Source organism: Zosterops lateralis, assembly GCF_965231275.1.
Source record: "Zosterops lateralis genome assembly, chromosome: 4".
Lineage (NCBI taxonomy): Eukaryota > Metazoa > Chordata > Aves > Passeriformes > Zosteropidae > Zosterops > Zosterops lateralis.
This window is the reverse complement of record NC_139765.1, coordinates 67,385,979-67,405,363: the sequence shown is the minus strand read 5'-3', so window position 1 is coordinate 67,405,363 and position 19,385 is coordinate 67,385,979. Positions and strand designations below refer to the sequence as shown.

At 43.1% G+C, this 19,385-nt stretch overlaps 1 protein-coding gene and 2 long non-coding RNA genes across 9 annotated transcripts in view; 1 reads left to right on the top strand and 2 right to left on the bottom strand.

Moving 5' to 3' along the window:
- The window catches only part of BEND7 (BEN domain containing 7), a 46,838-nt gene extending 38,851 nt beyond the window's left edge, over nucleotides 1–7,987 (bottom strand). The window contains exons 1-2 of one of the 2 annotated variants that reach the window (XM_083859689.1): nucleotides 7,712–7,987; nucleotides 3,785–3,868 (exon numbers count right to left, since the gene is read on the bottom strand). In XM_083859689.1, coding sequence (XP_083715815.1) covers nucleotides 3,785–3,868; nucleotides 7,712–7,772 — 145 coding nt within the window. In that variant the 5' untranslated portion in view covers nucleotides 7,773–7,987. Of the gene's footprint in view, nucleotides 1–3,780; nucleotides 3,869–7,711 lie in introns of those variants that run through there. The other variant, XM_083859690.1, reaches the window with a different exon arrangement.
- On the top strand, nucleotides 7,070–10,236 carry LOC310908545. Its single transcript, XR_014589875.1, has 2 exons — nucleotides 7,070–7,773; nucleotides 8,395–10,236. It is a non-coding gene; the product is annotated as an uncharacterized lncRNA (long non-coding RNA).
- Nucleotides 10,237–10,351: 115 nt separating this feature from the next.
- On the bottom strand, nucleotides 10,352–19,180 carry LOC310908544. Of its 6 annotated transcripts, XR_014589871.1 has the most exons (6): nucleotides 19,033–19,180; nucleotides 18,785–18,886; nucleotides 15,681–15,774; nucleotides 13,867–13,989; nucleotides 13,614–13,672; nucleotides 10,352–12,993 (listed from the first exon to the last, which is right to left on the bottom strand). It is a non-coding gene; the product is annotated as an uncharacterized lncRNA (long non-coding RNA). The 6 variants fall into 6 exon arrangements; XR_014589869.1 differs by lacking the exon at nucleotides 18,785–18,886 and having other exon boundaries at nucleotides 18,922–19,180; XR_014589872.1 differs by lacking the exon at nucleotides 15,681–15,774.
- Between the last annotated feature and the right edge of the window lie 205 nt (nucleotides 19,181–19,385).

Genomic DNA, 19,385 nt, shown 5'->3' with positions numbered 1-19,385 from the left:
TTAATAACCCTGCCTATCATGAGACAAACAAAGTTATTAAGCCCCACAAACACTAATGTAAGCAAAGAAATTTGCAGAATCAAACCCAGGATTAAACCCTGAGACCATTCAGGATTTGGGGGTTATTTCCCTGGAAACTGGGTCATATCAGGTGGCCCAGCCACCACTCCCACCACAAACAAAATAAGTCTTTGGAAGAGCCTGGTGAAACAGTTTCAAAACATCCAACAGGAGAAGCTACAGAAGCCCAAGTTACACACTTTCATGCCACACTGTGCCAGCTAAACCACTTGGGAAAGGACAAGTGAGCAGCTGTTCAACAAAACTATATATTAATGGGGTCATATAATTAAAAAAGTAATAACAGATACGCAACAACTTCCCCCAGTTCTTGGAAATATCCCAGGCCAAGATCATGCTTTAGCCCCAAAGGGAAATACTTTACAAAGTTAGATCATTAGAGAACACAGATACATAAAATAAACTTTTATGCAGTCTTAATTACAGAAGCCACTACTGCAACAACCAGACTTGGGATATAATCCTATTAACAGTAACACAAGTCTGTGAAGTTACTTGTTAAGTCAACTTTTTCTCTGTGAATAAATTGCAAAGGATATTATTTCTAGGACAGAATAAATTCTTGAAATTAGTGAGTAACTTATGCATTGCTCTCCTGCTCCAAGAACACATTATTTATTTTTACCATGACACAGCGAAGTTATTAATCTGCTGCCTTCCGTTTCAACAAAGCCAAATGCTGTAAAATGCACAGACACCTGCATTATAGTACATTTCAGTTCCACTTTATATCAGTCATAAACATCTCTGTTTTGGACATCTCTTCAAAACAAATGCTCCAAGCACACTGTGCGTAGCATGCAATTTTATGAAACTATAAAAGTTCTTCACTGTTAATTACACAGACAAATGTCTCATCACACATTTGATTACCAGGATAATATAATTAGTTTTCTGCATTAACCTTTCAAACACAGAGCCTGAATTTCAAGTTGAAAGCATTGTAAAAACACTCAGTCTGGAAGAATACTATATTTCCATGTTTTTGTGATGGTAATAAAGTATTAAGACTGGAAAAAAACCCAATATGGTGTATGCAAAGGATTTTTATTTAATAGACGGTGTAAGTTTAATCATCACTGTCCACAAGACACAGGAGTACACAGTCCCTTCAAGGGCCTGTAACACCAAGTCTGGGCCAGCAGCCCTGTGACTTTAGTGGAAAAGCTGAAGTCAGGTCTGGTTTAAATCTCACCCATGTTTGAGGTTTAAGCATTTTCACTCTGGGCTGCCTCCTCCTTCTCAGGCTGAGCAGTCTCTCCTGGTACCAGGTAACTAAGCCCTTTCCTTCAAAACAAAAGACATGCTACTTCTCATCCACAAAATATACTAGTTATATTCCACATTCCCCTGCAATTTTGTGGACTGTGGTCAGCGTGTCCTTCATCTACAAAGATGTGAGACTTCTTGTTCATCATCTTATCAGAACAAAGGACTGGGGGAGAGGACAAGCCACCACATCTCTGACTCCCAGCACTGCACTACATGAGAAAACTTCCCAAGCTTTGTTCAGAGAGCACTTGGACTCTACACCATTGCAACCATCAGAGGTGATGTCCAGTACCACATTAATTCCTTTAATTGCACTGACTCTTCCTCCAATTTACAGCCTACATTTACACAAAGCTGTATTTTGCCCATCTGTGCTGGTGCAAAAAAGACCATCTAGGTTCATCAGGTCTTTCTTGACATTTCATCCTTAATTTATCTGTACATTAAACAAACCAGATTCTTCTGATTTACTCATTTACCCTAGCAGCTCCCCTCTTCTCAACAGCAGTTTTCAGTCAACCATGCTCAGCTGTGCAAAGGCATTTCCACATCCCATTCCTGCTAAAGCTTCACTCAGACTGCTTTATATATATATATATATAGACTGCCACTAACATTTTACCTTCCCTAAAGTTAATAGTTTCAATGCTGTATCACAGCATCCACTCCATACTAAAGGCTGCATCACACTGAAGTTTCAACTGCTGACCCCACAGATCACTTAAACAGGAGAACAAACTTGACTCTAAACCAACAAGTTAGAATAAACATCCTTGTGAGATAAATTTTGGCATAAGGCAGTGAAATAAGTAAAGCAGCAATTATACCCTGACTATACCTGATAAGGAAGATCCTTGATAGGATTCACATTCTTAAAGGTTAAATTCGGACTGACTCTTGAAATAGGTGAACTTGAGGCACTTAAATGCCAGAGCACCTTCAGTCACAATGAAAAGCAGGACATACTAAAAAAGAAAAACCCAAACAAATCTAAGGACAACACAACCAAGCCAAAATCAAGATCAGTTGGTCTGACTCACAACACAAATGTCAAAGCACAGACTTCTGTACATTCTTAGAGCACCCTAGCTGATGCCCAATTCTTGCTGAAGCTTTATCATGACTTAGAGTCAAAAGAAAAAGCATTTCAAGTAAACCTCTGGTGGAGCTCACTCCATCAGGTTTATTAGAGTTCACCAAAAGTGCTTACAGAACACAAAATCCAAACACAAAGCAGCTGCCTTTGCTTCTCCCTGGAAATGGGAGTAGGGAAGAAACACTTGCTCAAAATCCTAATGGTGAGAAGCTGAGAAGGGAATTCAAGGCAGCTCCCACCCCTGTTTTAACACATCCTCCTGTTCTCTCCCATTTGCTGCTGACCTGCAGAAGAGGATGTGGCACTGTGAAATTAGGAGACAAAGGCATTGTGCATGCAGATTAACTCCAGGTGCTGATTTCCACATCCCAATGCTTCTTGCCAGCTCTGAGGGGCAACACACACAGACTACAAAAAACTTAAATCACCCCACAAAAATGTTTAGGCTCCTGTTTAGGCTGAAAAGGAGAGGCAGACATCCCCAAATCTCTTGCTGCAAAGGCATCTGCTTTCTCCAAAGCCTGAACGAAGTGTTCACAAGCTTGTTTTATACAGCTCAAAAACCTGGCCCCCGCTTTCTTTCAATTTAGCCTGCCAAATCTTTGCCAAGAGGGGCTTTATCCAGGTGAGGTCCTGGAGGCAACTGGAAAGGGATAGAAGCAGGAAAGGAAGAAACACTCTGCAGCTGAGGAGTTACACAGGTTAAAAAGCACAGAAGAAAGGTAAAGGTTCACTGATAGCCAGTCACTGATATGCTGTAAAATATATCATGCTGCAGACTCTATATTACTTCTCTATTTTCTTTACACATTTTTAACTGTTGATTTAATTTAATTTTGCCATGGCAGGATTAGCAGGCAAGCTCCAGAGGTGAAAGGACATTACATTAAGACAGCACATTAATCCTCTATCCCACCCAAGGCAGAAGCAAAACCAAACAAATAGCAGCTTCCTGGAAATTGAATTTCTGTTATCCAGATGTCAAAGATGTAATACCCCAATTACACAAACTATTGCCAGTGAAGCATGCCAGGGAATATGCAATGTAAATGGGGTGAGCACAGAGCTGCAAAACTGCAGAGTCAGCATCTGGCTCTCTGAGTGAGCGATAATTAGCACTGTGTGTAGACACTAATAAACATTTATGTCTGAAATTACAACTTTTAGCAGTGTTAATAAAGGATATATTGGCAATTCATAGAATAAAAGGGTCTTGAAAAGAACGTCATATTAAACAATGGCAGGCGCTTTCTGTGCTTGCACAGAGGTTTTTTCCTCCCTAATTGCAAATGGCCACGCAATGTTGCTTGAAAATTAATCAACACAAGCACATACCTAAAAAAACTGGTTGTGTTTCTTTGGTCTCCCCATTAACATCATTGCTGTAGTCAGAGATCTTATATATCTCATGATGGTAATCTGGAATGAAAAACGATAAAAAAAATTAGAACTCAAGTGATCTGGAAAAAATGAACACTGAACACATTGCTACAGTTTTACTACACAATTTATCAATATATCTGCAGTTTATTTCATGTACATCAAATTAACCACAGAAAATGTGCTCTATATCAGCACCTCCTAAAAAAACCTTTGCTCACACTGGAGAGACTCAGCTCAAATATTTCACAGATTTTAGGGAATAGCTACGCCTGCCCTAAATTACTGTGTTCATTTTCACAGCAAATTATCCCACCAGATGCCAATTATCTGGCTTCTTGCTTTACAGAAGGAAAGCAGATTTATAATGAAAACTTTACCTTCCCAGAGACCAAGGCAAACTTTCAAACTTCACCTCAGTAAGGAATCAGCAAAGTACATTGGGGCTGTATTGCTCAGCTGTCCTGACTCATACTGATGTCACTGGCCTCCCAATTCTGAAGAAAGGAGGATCAGGGACACCTTGGGATACTCATCTATAGAAATTAATGCCTGAGATGACCTGAAGAATTAGCACTGGCATCTCATATACAGAGATGTTACAAGATATTTAAAAAAAAAAAATCACCGTGTTTCTATTTTAAATGAAAGACTATTTTGCTTTGAAGGTCTCTGTTGTAACCCCAGGCAGGTGTTCACTAAAACCAGAGCTTTGTTTACGTGTGTGCACAGAGGGAATAGTAAGTCCAAGGAAAAAAAGAAGTGTCTAAAGGCAGCTCTCCTGGATGCTATTTCTGACTCTGTTCCTGGCACACGCTCTGTCCTTCGGCAAATCGCTCAAGACTGAACAATATATTCAGTGTCCTGAAAGAGCCACCTCCCCACCTCACTCCTTCAATGTCCTCCCAGTTCCCAACGCTCTCAGATACTCCCTCCATAAACTGGTTTGATGTTTACTTGCCTCACAAAAAGCGAGGCAGAGATTAACTCATGGAAGGGACTTTGGGGGGATTCACTTAAAAGGTGTAACGCAAGTGGAGGGAGGCACAAGCAGCTCCTTCTCCCACAAGCAGCACACCTGCACCTCTGACCAAACAGCCACAGGATTGGAAAAGTCTCCTGGAAGCCACTTTTTTTTTTTGTTATGTGCTGTTTGTTTGTACAGCAGGACTGTCTTGAGGGCACAAGAGGAGGAACAACCCAGTATGTAAACTAAAACTGAGCCTGGCACAGCAGTGGAATAGAATGAGAAGGGCCTGGAGAAAAATGAGGGGAAAACGAGCACAACCACAGGACTGGAGAGGTCAGCAGTGAGGTGCTACACAAAGGGTTCCTCTGCTTCCCAAGCACGCCCAGCCAGTGAAATGGGTAAAGGTGAAGTCAGAGATATGACACTGAGGAAGTAAAAAGCTTCTTTCATTAGACTAAACTGGCAGCATTTATGCTGCTTTCCATGATCACCAGCTGTCCTGTTGAGCACAGGGTGTGATGAAGTGGCTTGGTGGGCACCTGGAGGCACCTTCATCCTCTCAAGGGCATTCCAAGATCTGTGGGAGCAAGTACGTGGAAACTAGGACTTAAATGACTCATGGATTCACTGTCCTCAGATATATAGATTACACATGGTCTCCTCTCCAGCATGTCCCTGTACATCCAGCTGGTCACAATATTCTTCTGGTCTGCAGCTACAGCCTTAAAGTCACCAGATTTCACCCCAAAGGTGGGTTTGTTTTAGCACAGGGATAGATGTGCTCTTGTTTTGGTCACCATTGATCATTGTGATAAGGTGTTGTGAAGTTATTTTTGGGACAGAATAAGTATTGTATGGGCACACATCAATAGCACGTGGTGTGATACCAAACAACTCATCCAGCACAGCCTTTTCGCTTTGGTTTTCTTCTTCTGCCTTGGATGTCACAGTCCAGGCACTGGAAAACCATATCAATTTCACAACAGTAAACAGTAAACTGTGACATTACAGAATAACTCCTGCAAGAGGCAAAGGCCAATTACAAGAGACAACTCTTTATACGTAATTATCTTTCTAATCAACTGTGATAGAAAAAGAGTATGAGAGTGCAGACTCACATACAAAACATGACTTTTATCTCCTCTATTCTCAAAGTACAAAGACAATTTTCTCTCTAGGATATGCTTTTAGTGTAATTTTCTATTTGACTTTCTACATCCACAAAGAGACCCCAGATAAAATATTATTAATAATGTACCATCATAACTGGATTTACCTATTGAAATAAGGTTAAATAGATTGTCTTATACACTGAGGCACGTCTAAACCTGTAGGAAGTGGCAACTGAGGTTGGCAAAATAGTCACCTATTTCTGGCAACACATTCTTTTTACAGGTCCATTAGGACAGAAAGAAACAAAGCAAAATTTCAGTTTTGTTTTCCCACGTTTTGATTTCACCACCTCCATGCTCCAGCCCAGTTGTGCACTAACTCTGCCTCCAAGTTGGGAGCGTGTTCAGTACCAAAACCCCACAAACCAAACCTGCTCTCTGTAAAAACTACACCCTTGATACATTTGCTGATGGATACAGACTTCCAATGCATTTCAAACACGTCTGGCAGGTCCCTGCCCCTCTAGTTTTAACAGGAACCATGTGTGATGCCCCAGACCCCCCCTGACGACACAACAGTCATTATTTACTATTCCCACCAAGTGAGTTTATTTCCATCTTTCAATTTCTTCGCTTCAAACGCAATTTTGCAGAGCACTCCTCAGACAGCGAGTCTTGCCATTCGTGTGTGTGTGTGTCCCCCTTTCCACCAGTGTGACATTACACCCAAGCAGTCACCTGCCTTGAACTTGGCATGCAGGACACACACGGCGTTTCATGGAGATATTCCCGTCCAATACTTGGGAACACAAAAGGAGAAACGATCTCCACTCAAACCCATCAGGGCAAAAAACATCTCATGGGCCGGAGAAGGGATAAATCCCCAACCAAAATAAATCCCTTGGGGTGGGAAGTCCACCTGTTAAAATGCCTACCAGCGGCTGTATCTTTTTTTTTTTTTTTCCCTTTAATTAAAGAAAACAACAACAACAAGACCGAAACACAAGAGCTGTGCTTCTTGCCCGACATGAATCCAAATATTTCTCCCCTCGAGATCCCTTTTTAAAATATCCTCTTTTCCAAAAGCAAACACACCCCGAGCGAACAAGTTACACGCCAGCGGCTCTCCCCTGCCCACGTACCATTAATTACCTGCGTGGATTTTTAATAAAGCAATCTCGATCCAGCTTTTCTTTGAAATAACGCGGATGTACACAGCCGAGGAGAGGGAAAAAAACCACCCCAAATACAATAAATCCACAAGAGTTGAATACTAAGGAGGTCTGTCGCTGCTCAAGTGTCATTATTTTTTTGCTCGCTTCCCGATTTTACCTTTCCTTCCCCCCCCCCCCGCCCAAGCAGGATTTACCACGAAACACGATCCAACTTTATTTTGTGCAAGGTCTGCTTGGGAAAAAAAAAAAAAAAAAAAAAAAAAAAAAAAAAAAAAAAAAAACCAACAAAAAAACCACAACAACACGTCCACCTGAGGTGGGGGGGGGGGGAGGCTTGAGGTGGTGGTTTTGCAAAAACACGTAACACACATGCAAAAAATATTACAAAAAAAAAAAAAAGAGGAAACGGGAAGGGGGTGAAAGAAATAAATTTTTTAAAAAATGGAAAGAAAGGCGTGCAATGATTTCGGGGAGTTGAGGCGGAGGATTATTGCGGAGTTCAATACCAGAGCCGGAGGGAGCGCGGCCCGGGGGCGCCGGCGTTTCATAACGTCCCCGCTCCCCCCGGGGCAAAAGTCGGGGCTGCCCACGGCCGGCGAACAAAGCCCGGCCGCCCCCGCCTTACCTTCGTTGACCAGTTTAAAGCTTTGGGATTTCCTGCTCCTCTTCCTCTGGGCGAACTCCATGGTGCGGGCAGGAAGGAGCGGGGCGGACACAGGACCGAGCTCCGTCCCTCCGATCAGCAACACACGCGGGGGTTGGGAGAGACGGCGGCTCCGGCGGCGAATAAAGGGATCCGGGACAAGTTGGCTCCGCTCTCCCCCCCGCTCCCGCCCCGAACTTTGAGGGAAAGCGGGGTGCGGCGGGGGGAGCCCCGCGGGGGCGATGCCGCCGCCTTCCCCCCCGCCGGCTGCGCGGCCGCGGCCCGGCGGCGAAGGGCGGCCCGCAATGGCTTCGCCGCCGGCGCCGGGACCCCGGTGCCACCTGCTGGGGGAAGGAAGGCGGCGGTTCCGCCGGCCGGGAGCCGCCGCCGCCACCCCGGGGCCGGCCCGCCGCCACTGGGCCCCGCCGCGGGCTGAGGGCGAGGGGCTGAGGGGCAGCGCCATTTTGTGTGTCCCCCTCCCGCCGCCTCTCGCTCTCCCGGGCACCGGCGCTGCCCCTTCAGCTCCGCTCGGGGGAAAAACTCCTCGTGTTTAGCGGGACCGGGCCAGGGCCGGCGGGGAGGGGGGCTGAAGTTGGCGTGCGGAAGTGGGTAAAGCTCAGGAACTGGTGGCAACACCTGTTTGTTGCTGTGTTTTAACATCGCAGAGATGTGTCCCCGCCGGTGTCGTGGAGCGAGGCCTGGAGAAGAGCGCCGAGCCGCCAGCTGGGCTGAGGGATGATACTGAGCTCTGCCAAACGTGAATCGCCTTAGCAGGAGGAAGAGAGTCCCTCAGCCAAAAAGTGGATCGCCTTAGCGAGAGGAAGAGAGTCTCGGCTTTCCAGAGCAGCGAGATTTAGGGCGTCTGGCAGCCCTCCCGACGGTCACCGTGAGGTCACTGCAGCCATACGGCCGGCCCAAACACAGCTGAAATTAGTGCTGTGATTTATTCACCACTTGACGCCTTCAGCCACACTTCCAGTTCGCTCACTGTGGTAAATTCACTGAGGGTGGAATGTGTTGTTTTTTTTGGTGTTTTTTTTTTTTTTTTTTTTTTTTTTTTTTTTTTTTTTTTTTTTTTTTTACAGCCGAGAGTGCTTTTGCCTGTTGCCTGCAGAGAAAGGACCCAGGCGTTTACAGTTATGACTGCTGATAACTGCAAACACAGCTCCCATCATCATCTTGTGTTTTACATGTAGTCAGACTGTGTTGTGACAAGGAGAAGACTATGTGATACTTGCATACGCCTACTTGAACAGATGCAAATGCAGATCCTTGCCTTGGTCTCTCCCTCCTCAGAGTACCCAGGAGAATCCCGTTAGCTCCAGTGATATTGACCGACCCTATCACTCGGAATAATGACATAAAATGAGCAGGAGGGAAGCAAAATTGAATATTAACAGTAGTGATTTGTAGCCTAACTGAGTGCATAGACTTAGTCAGACCTGAATTCTTCAGTGCAAGGTGCCATCCAGACACCACACAGAGGGTGTGAAAAGCAAAATTGGGAAATAGCCTTAATGGTGAAGCAATATCAGAAAATATGCCTAATGGTAAAATTTATTATGTGATGGAAAATTAAATTCACGAGGGAGGTTATGGAAACCTCACAGATTGGGTAGGGGTGTAATTTTCTATTAAATTGCTAAGTGGAAAATCCCAGAGGCAATCAATATGCTACTTTTGGAATTTTCCTAAATTTCTCTGTAAGACTTTGTGAAAGGAAACTGGGCTAACGTACTATTTAAAATCCTGCATTACATATTTTTGGGAGGATGCTGAAGCAGCAAAGGTAGATGGATGTCATATGCTGTTTGCTGGATTTTGTGGGTCCAATTAATCTCTAGTACAGTGCAATGAAGACGAGTCTGAAATGCAGCAGCACTGTGCCTAAATTTTTCCCTACAAAAAGATTATTTTCTCTTTCTTTTTTTTTATTTTTTTTTTTTTTTCCCCTGACCAAACAGTCTGCTGATTACTATCTGCTAAGTAACTTTTTTTACAGGACTTGAGCATTGCTGAAACTGTTGTGTTTGACTCTCATCCTTCCTGGGACAATAGGAGAATTTTTATAAAGCATAAGGCCCTCATTTACAGTTCAGCTCACATGATGAGCTTTATCCTGCATTTGCCAAAGGAATGTGCTACAAAAATCTTTTCTGTTTTCCTCTGTTACTCAATTTTGTAAAACATTTTGGGGTATAATTTATGAAAAATTGATGGCAGTGCTTTATCAGCTGCTCTCTTACTGGTTTTAGTTCTTCCTTCCCTGTGCTGATATTTTGCTTAAAGGGACACTCGTGGTTTTAAATGACATTTCAGTCTGGGCAATGCAATTTCCAGTAATGTTTTACAAGAGTTAGCACATCCCCATTTTCACTGATATTTCTCATTTTCCTTTTTGTGAATTAGAGAGACCCATCCTTTTCATGCAGAATAAGCCTGATCCTGCAAGCTAACCTAATTGTGGTCACTCAGATGAATAAATCTTGCAGCTTTCATTTCTGAAAGTATGAGCCAGTGTGGATACCATGGCCCTGATCCTGCCATCTCATCTGCATAAAAGTGAATTAGAAACTAGGACAAGGTGACTTTAGGTCAAAGTCTTGTAGTTATCCACACCACACGTAGGAGGATCTGGTAGCTGGAAACAGTTTTCTGTCCTGCATTTCTGGTGTTTCTCAGCTGAGACTTAGGAAAAAACTACACAAACTCAAAGGCTCCCATGTACAGGGAGCTGTGAGCCTGTTGTTGGGCATTTTGGGGTGGGCATCCTAAAACTGGGACTGGGATCATCTGCTCGTTTGTCACAGGCCACCATTGCATTATTCCAGCTGGAGAAATGTAGAGATGAAAGTCCTCTTTATCCCGTTAGAATAGCTGCCTTGTGTCACCCTGGATAGTCACTGCCTGCATTGCTGTGGCAGCCAAGTCACTTAGGATAAAATGCACACTGGCTCTAGGGGGCAGACAGCTTTTAATTTCATCTTTTATTTCAGTTTCTATCTTGGTATCATGTTGTTATTATTACATATTAGAGAACCCATAGGTCCTTTTTTTTTTTTTTTTCTGGTGAAAAACATGAAAAATTCTGAGCATTTTGTATCTATTCATGAATGGTTTCTAAGTCTTTCCTCAAACCATTAACTGAGTAATGTGTTTTTCAAAATGCCATGAAATTAGCCAACTAAATAAGGGCTTTATCTTGCAACATGTCCCAAGTCAGTATGATCATCCCTGATTATTTCTTAGTTAACATTTTATTATGCTTCAAGCTACTTTAAAATATCCCCTCCCCATTCTAACTGATAGTAATTTTCCCAAAAATTTTCTGGTGTGTAAAATACTTTTCTTTTTCATTTCAGAAAACTGATCAAATATAATTAATCTAATAATATTTCAGTATTAACAGCAGCAGTGCTCTTTACACAGGATGTCCCAGACTTTTTCTTTGTTTCCGGGTGTGCCCATTTCATTATAATATTTTACTATTCAGAAGTAGGATGGAATAGGACAAAGATGACTAAAGAGTCCTAGAGCTGAGGAGAATTAAATAAGTGTACTAAGAACCCCTTCAGCTTTCCAGTTGGAAGAATTATACTGGAGAAAGTCTCATAACCTCAGTGATTTGATCTGAGGCTTAAAGTCTAATGTCAAGGAATTCATGTGAGGCCCTGTTAAGTGGGAAGAGGCTGCTGACTGTCTTATTAATAGCAGCATGATTACCACTCATCTTGGAGCCTGACCAGGTTCCATGTGGTATTAGGAAGCAGGAGAAGGGTGAAGAGGTAAATTGGAGACCAGGAGCTGCACAGGTGACAGGTTAATAGGTGAGCTATTTTGGTTAGTTACATGTAATGAATGGCACTGAGGATTTTATAAACTGCAGCAGTGTTTCCAGTGGTGGCTTTGTGGTCATATGACATGTGGGCAGTACTTGGCCCCCAGGCCCACAATAGGCCACGTTGTGCTGTGCTGTCTCACTACAAACCTTCCCTTTCAGCAGGCTCTCAGGCTGGCATATCCAAGGGCTGGGTCTTTAGAGGGGAAAGTGTCTGGATGTCCTGAAGAATTCTGAAGTCAGGAGTGCGGTTTAACTTGTTTCCCAATCCTCCGTAAGTTTTTCCTGTACCATCTGAGTCACAGTACTTGACCTTTCATGTCTCTGTCCTTACTCTCTTTTTCTTTTGGAACACAGTTTTAAAATGCCTTCTTGTCCATTCTGCTGCTTGTTAATCTTTCTCATATAAATTTTAAGGAAAAGCATTAAGGGCAGAGCAATGTTTTCATCTCTTTGCCAGCTCAGGAAGACCAAAACATTCCAGAACTGTTTCAACAATAAAGAATATAACTGAATCGATGTACAAAGTGTTCTTTGTGTTCTTTGTGTGCCACAAACCCTCTGAATATTTCCATATCAGAATGCAAACCCGCTTTTGACTGTAAGGTTGGACTTTTCCTCCCCTCTGTGAATTTATGTACAGCTTGGACTAAGGTTGCAAGGAAGGGCACTGTATTCTAAGAGTCAATGCTTGATGGTCATCCATTCTGATCCAATACTTGTGGGATAATTGCATATTAAGGTATTAAGTCTTCCTACAACAAACCAGTGTTTGGATTTGAATTCTGGGAGGAGCGGAGAGGAGACCAAGGTGTCTAAGCAACAGATGTGGTTGAAGGATGAAGAAGAAAAGGTCTCGACAATGCTCTTTTTTATGAAAGAGGATGTGGAAAAGAAATCTGCCCATATACATGGACATCCTCTGTTTCTCTGCAACATAGAGAAACCACAAGCTGAACTAATTTTGGCCTTACAATCTAAGTGCTTCACACTTGGAGCTGAGGACAATGTGAGCAGGGCTTGTTATTTTGCCCAGAAATTTGAACTTTGGTGCTATATAAAGAGTAACAGTGACTAGAAATTTTAGTCTGGATGTATCTTTGCACCACTACCACCTCTGCTTAAGAGATGAAATGTAAAGCCAGGCTGGTGTCCCCAGGAAGGGCACGTTTGAGCTTTGGGTCATCCCAGAGTCAGTGTCAATCGTGCCAGCCCAAGCACAGCAGTCAGCAGTCCCAGTTCTGGTGGGTGCTGCAGGCACAAATTGCAGCAAGCTCAGCTCAGGGTCCAGCAGCCCAGCGAGCCCCCTGCTAGAGAGCATTCCGAGAGGGTCATGCTGCTAATCATTCCTCCATTTTTGTGTCAGTTTCCTTCAGCCACAGCCGCTGAAGGCAGAGCTAAGGGTGCAGCGATGCAATCGCTGCAGCTACGGGTGGAAAACAAATGCAGCATCAGCTGCAGGAACAAAAGCGTTTAACACCGGTAGACAGCTCCTTGAGGCTGCGGGATGCAGCCCAGGCAGCAGCCATCCTCCTCCAAGTCCTGACTGAGCCTGATGTGGGGATGTTACTCTGTGCTCCCCAGCCCAGCCTCTCACTGTTTCCAGCTTGCCACAGGGACCTGCTCTCTGTGTCTCGAGTCTGCCTTGATCCCCTTCCATTTCTCCTGCCACACATTAGGAAATGCACTTGCTGGAAAATCAATGGGAGTTCGAAAACTAAAAGTAATGTGTGCTTTGGTATGCTACTAATCCACTTATTTGGATCCTCTTACTGCTCCTCTGGGCTGCCCTGATCCCCTCTATCAGCCCACCCAGCTGCTCTGATCTGCTCTCTAAACTTCTGTCGTGACTATATTAGCATCCCTGTCAACTCACAGGGCTGCTGCCTCAACGCCATCAATCCCCTCTCCCAATGAGAGTTTCTCTACTAAATTATAATCCCTGTAGCTCAGAGTACTGATGCAAACTAAAATAAATTCATGAAAAGTTGCTGCAGCTCCTACTAAGATGTTGTATTTTCCTAAATGTTTTCCAACAGTACTTACGTTTCAGGCTGGTGAAATATCTTCAGACACATTCATAACCACCTGCCTGCTTTTCAGTTCTGAAAAATAAAATTTCATTGCAAGGTACAATGGAGTTCAAAATCTACTCACACATGCACTTTTAAAAGAGAGATTATGTGAATTTTAAATCTCTGTCAGGCTGGAGACTGACAACATCTGAAAACGGTGCTTTTATTCAGCAGTAAGATACATACAGCAGCATTTTCATTAATGTGACCCCCTTTGGATTTACCTTCAGAGTTGTGTAGATACTGAAGACTCCATCACCCATTCAATCCCTGACCTCTCTGCTGAGGCAGCCAGTGCACCTGCAAGGGCATTTTCTCTGAGATGGACACATCCTGCAGGGATCAAACTGACAACACAGAACGATGCTCATTTTGTAATAACTTTGAGAGATTTCTTGTCTGTGTTAAATAGAAGCTAATGAACTCAGAAGTACAATACTTTATGCTCAACCATTTATCTTCTATATGCATTAAAGCAGGAGAAAAATAGATGTTTTCATGTGCTTTTATACCATCCAACAAATCTATGTGGTGTTTGAGTGGAGGTGTCTGTTAATACAGCTAAAATGTCTCAAACCCAAGGGATGTTAAGTGTAGACATTGCTTTGGGGAAGGTTGAAAAAAGAGACAGTTGTATGGATCTAAAACACAGTGCATGCAGTTTGACAACCCAGTCTGCATTTGCAGGGCTTAGTCCTGTAACTGCACCTTTCCTGGAAAGACTTTGTTGTTTGGGTATGTGTAGTGCAGACTGATGCTGTGAGTAGGGATGTTCAATGCTTCACATCATTTGCCCTGCACTGCTGGAGTGCTAGAAAGAACAGCTACAAAAGTACCAACAACAGCAAAAAAACCAAAACAACAAAAAAAGACAGCATGATCATTTTCCTCCAAGATGTTTTGGATTCTTTAACAGCCACAAATGGCCACTGCTGTCAAAAAAGCACATTCTCCCTGGTGACATCTTGGGACCGATTCATTAGGGACTCTGATGACACAGTGCCCTAAGCTGAGCTACGAATACTGTTCCTGAAACAACAGAATTTTCATCTGATATCTCACATATCAGCCAATTTGGCAATAATTAGCTGTTCTTAAATGCAAAGCTTTTTAGAAGCGACAATGAGCTTTTACACTACCTCAGTTTTACAGATAAAAACTGCTGGGATAGGAAAGACTCATGCATCCTATAGACAACCAAAACAATGCTCGTAAATATTCCCTTGTCAAAATCAGAGGATAATTAGCAGCCAAACAGTTATTTCAAGTATGTTTCTAAAAGCCACACTAACCTTACTAACCAGTAACATCCATATGGATGTCACTACTTTGCTAACTGTTTAAACAGTGCATTACAGAGGTGTGTCCTGGCAGACAGGAGTTGCAGGGGTTGACTTACCAAGAGAACTAATCAAGTGATACTTTAAAAAGCAAAACAAACCAAATTCAAATGCCTCCTTCACGATACACAGATGTCATACACTTTGGAAGACTTATGTCTGTTAGAAATGTGGGAACCTTTTTTCTGCCATTTCCTCCCCCATGAGCTTTCTTTGTCATTGCAGTGGGATTTGAACACCTGTGGTGGAGCACTACTCCCAATTTCTTCCTCAATCTTCCCACTAGCTGAGTGTTTCTCTGACTGTGACCTCCTGGAGATTGTGTGCTGTTTGGAAAGGTGAATTATAAAGTGAAAGCCCAGAGTGGCTTAAATTGCCTAAATGGAGGGGATGGGCCCATCCCCAGTGTCAGGATTGTAGGGAAGTGCAGTTTGCAATCCTTAGCAGAAATACTAACTAATGTCTGTTAGAACACCAGGAGGTGCCTCTAAACAAAGTAAATGTGGGGGCAAAAATGGGGAATTGTGTGGGTTAATCCCTCCCAAAAAGTTAAAGACTGTTTTAATAAAAAAAGACTGAAACTGGATATAGAGCTCCCTTTGCCAGAAGTGGACATACTTAGTCATGGTGTAAAGGCAATTTTATCCAATGTCTTTTTCGGTATAGTGTTTTGAAGATGAATAAAAGGAACCATGTACTTATCTGAAAAGGGTTTCCAAGAGTCATCTGTGCCCTTGTTACTTGAAATGAGTTCTGCAATCTTGGTCAGCTGCAAGGCATCACTTCTGCCTCCTGTGTGTGAGTGAAAGCATATGTTGGCTGAACTGGGGGTTTCCCCGTTTTAGTATCAAATAGATAAGTGAAACTGGATGCTCATAAAGATATGACCTGAAAACAACTACATGTGAATTGAATACAACCACTGAGAGCAGTCAAAATTATTCCGATCCGTTTTACCACTTTGGCAAATAGATGACATCTGGGTTATTTGAGTGAAACTAGGTTATTTGAGCTGCCTTCAATAATCTGTCTGTAGTTGACAGTTGGCTTGCAGCAGATAAAGCTGAGCAATCACTTAACCAGCTAGAAATTGGAATGAAACACCTCATGTATGTTTTAAGCTTGTATTTCTATTGCTTACAAGGCTCTTTTATGAATGTTCCAAGATTCTGAGTAACTTCTAGATTTCCCTTTCCAGTCTTGATTTCATATTTAATGTTGTGAAGGAAATTACTTCAAAGTAGATTTGTGGTTAACTCTGTGGGGTTGTTCCAGAGGTCCGCAGAAACCTGGATCTGGGAAAACATGGGTAACACTATTGCTTCCAGACACAAGCTCAGTTGCTGGGAGCTCTCAAGACTTTGGTTTTGGGTTTGGGAGAGCTTAAAGGCCTGACTATGGCCCTGACAGCAAATATCCCATTTATTTATTACATGAGAGACAGAAATACAAAGCCACAGCGGTACCAAACCATCAGGACTGCCCTGAAAAGCAAAACAGGAGCAGTAGAAAACAAATCAAAAAAGCAGTAGAAAACAAAGTCAAGCTTTGGATTTATAGCTATGATCTAATTGACTCTAGTGAGCAGAGTAATGCCATGTATGATAAACTAATAATTTGAAATGCAGCTTGGAAAAGCACACATTTCACTGTGTTAAAAATATCTGATACAGTGATGTCATCTAAGGGATAATTGCATGGATGAGGGACTGGCACAGGGAAGGAATTGTCTGCTTTCACAACAGAGTTAAACAGTTTCCACACTCTAAGGGCTCCTCAGAACAGTAGTGACTTGGAGAAATCCTTTTGCAGTGTGGAGGAACAGTTTCCAGTATGTGATCCAAGGATGAAACCTCCCACTGTGAGCTTTCCTGTGCACCAGGAGTTTGTCCAGCAAGTGGAGCTCCAGATATCCCCCCTAGAGCCAAGGAGCATGTGTGAATGGAGACAGTCAGAGGATGAGAGATCCAGAACTAAGCGAGCAGGGACCATAACGAATTGCCAGCATAGATATTGCCTCAGGAAGATGTTCTGAGGAACAGAGGAGCTTTGAACTGCGTCCAGTTGAGACCTGACCCAACCATCTCAACAATCCCTGTCCCTCAGAAAATGCTGCCCTGACCTCAAGGCAAAGGGGAGTCAAACAGATTTGCCATTAGGAGATCAGACAGGAAGCAAGAGTGGATCTCTTCATGAGGTGTCAGTGAAAGAAAAAAGATAACACCTCTTCTTATACATTAGAAGGTTTTGTAATCTCTTCAAAAAGGGAAATCTCAAACACATGGATGACACAATTTTTTTTCCCCTCTCATTCCTTCTTTGGGGAGATATTGGTGAATATCCTCAGAAAAACATAACCAGCATAACTAGATGTTTGCGTGCATACAGTAACTCTTTTGGGAGATGTACTACTCTGTAGATTGCCACTTCTTGTCCACAAGACAAGACAATGTCTTGATCACAGAGGGGATTTACATTACATGATGCTTTGATTTGGAGGCAAGAGAGCACAGAACCACAAGTACTGGAAGAAAAGCAATTGTGGAAAGTTGAGTCATCACTAGTGAACTTTTAGGCAACTTTTAGAGGTACAGCATTACTTTCCAACCTTGCCAAATTTGTTTCACCAACATAAACTAATCAGCTGCTTCCTTGTGTCTTTTACCCTTCCCCGACACCTTAATTTTTTTCTTTTTTTTCTTTTTTTTTTTTTTTAACTGGGAGGTCTTTGGTCTAAGATTCACCTGGCAGTAACTTCATCTTTCACACAAATACTGTGTGTGAGTTGGCTTTCCTCCCTCCTTTTGTACTGCCTCTAATTGAGATGTAATGTCTGTCATGGTTTAATCCCAGATGGTGCACAGGCTCTCTCTCACTCTCCCCCAGCCACAGAGGGATGTGAGAGAGAATCAGAAGGGTGAAAGTGAGAAGACTTCTGGATTGAAGGACTGTTCAATGGGACAGATAGGAAAGGAAGAAAATAATAATAATAATAACAGCAACAACAATAATAATATAATATACAAAACAAGTCATGCACAATGCAATTGCTCACCACCTGCTGAGCTATGCCCAGCCAGTTCCTGAGCAGCAGCCCCCAACCAACTTTCCCCCCGGTTTATATACTGTGATGCCATACAATATGGAATATCCTTCTGGTCAGCTGGGGTCAGCTGTCTGGGTCACCTTGTGTCCCCCAGTCTCATTACTGGCAGGATATGAGAAGCTGAAAAGTCCTTGACTTAGTATAAACTCTTGTTAGCAACAACTAAAACATCAGTGTGTTATCAGTTATTCTCATGCTTGATCCAAACCACAGAACTGCACTAGGTACTAGGAAGAATATTACCTGTATCCCTGCCAAAACCAGGCCGGTGTCAGGCTGGGGCAGGAAATGAAGCAAGGTGTGTAAGGCTGTGTGTACTCCAGAGTAAATTGAGGGGGCTGCTGGCACTCTGACATGACCATCTGGATTAGTTTACCACAAAGTCCACTACAGAGTATTCCTACAGCCTCCTGACTTATACCCTTACCCAAATCTGGGCACATTCCTCCAGGACCCATCTAGAGACATTCTTGGATTCTATCACCATCAGATGTGATATAATTTCCTTTTATAGAACTATGAAAAGCGTAGGAGGACTGTTCCTGTTTCCTCATTGCAAAGTGATTGCATTCGAGCCTGAGGTAAAGCAGAGCACGACTTTTAAATCCAGAACCCTCCAGCCTGGGGTTAAACAACCCTGGTAAACCACTGTGCCATTTTCTACAGGGAAGAGTCAAGGCACACAGCTCAGGTTACCTTTAGTGGGTGAAAAGCCAGTTGTGGTTACAGCTCTCCAAAACAGCAACTGAAGCAATGGAGCTAACAATGGGGAAATACAAGGAAGAAATCTGTGAGGACCTAAAGGTGAAAAAAAATCTGAGAGGGGTTCTTACTCATCCTTCCAAGCGTTTTCTGGACCCTTTAGACTTCACAAGCCGCGGAGTGGAAATAGCTGGAGAAAATCAGGTAAATAAGGAAAACAAGAGGTTTCTTAATGTTACTACCCGTGTCACAAATGCTGAGTGGCTGATGACAAAAGCATTTAGCTCTGGCATGTGCCAGACAGTCCCTATCAGCTACTTCAGTCCTCAAGGCCTGAAGGAAGCAGATACCAGATTTCACAGGCATCCCACCTTCCTACAAGGCATTTGCACTCTGTGTGTCTGGCCAGTAACCAGCCTCGTTCAATCATTTATCAAGATCCCTGAAATCATCAAATCCAATCATTAACCCTGCCTAGTCCACCAATAACCACATCCCCACGTCCCACATCTACTCATCTTTTAAATACCTCCCAGGACGGTGACTCCACCACTTCCCTGAGCAGCCTGTCCCAGTGCTCCACAACACTTCTGGG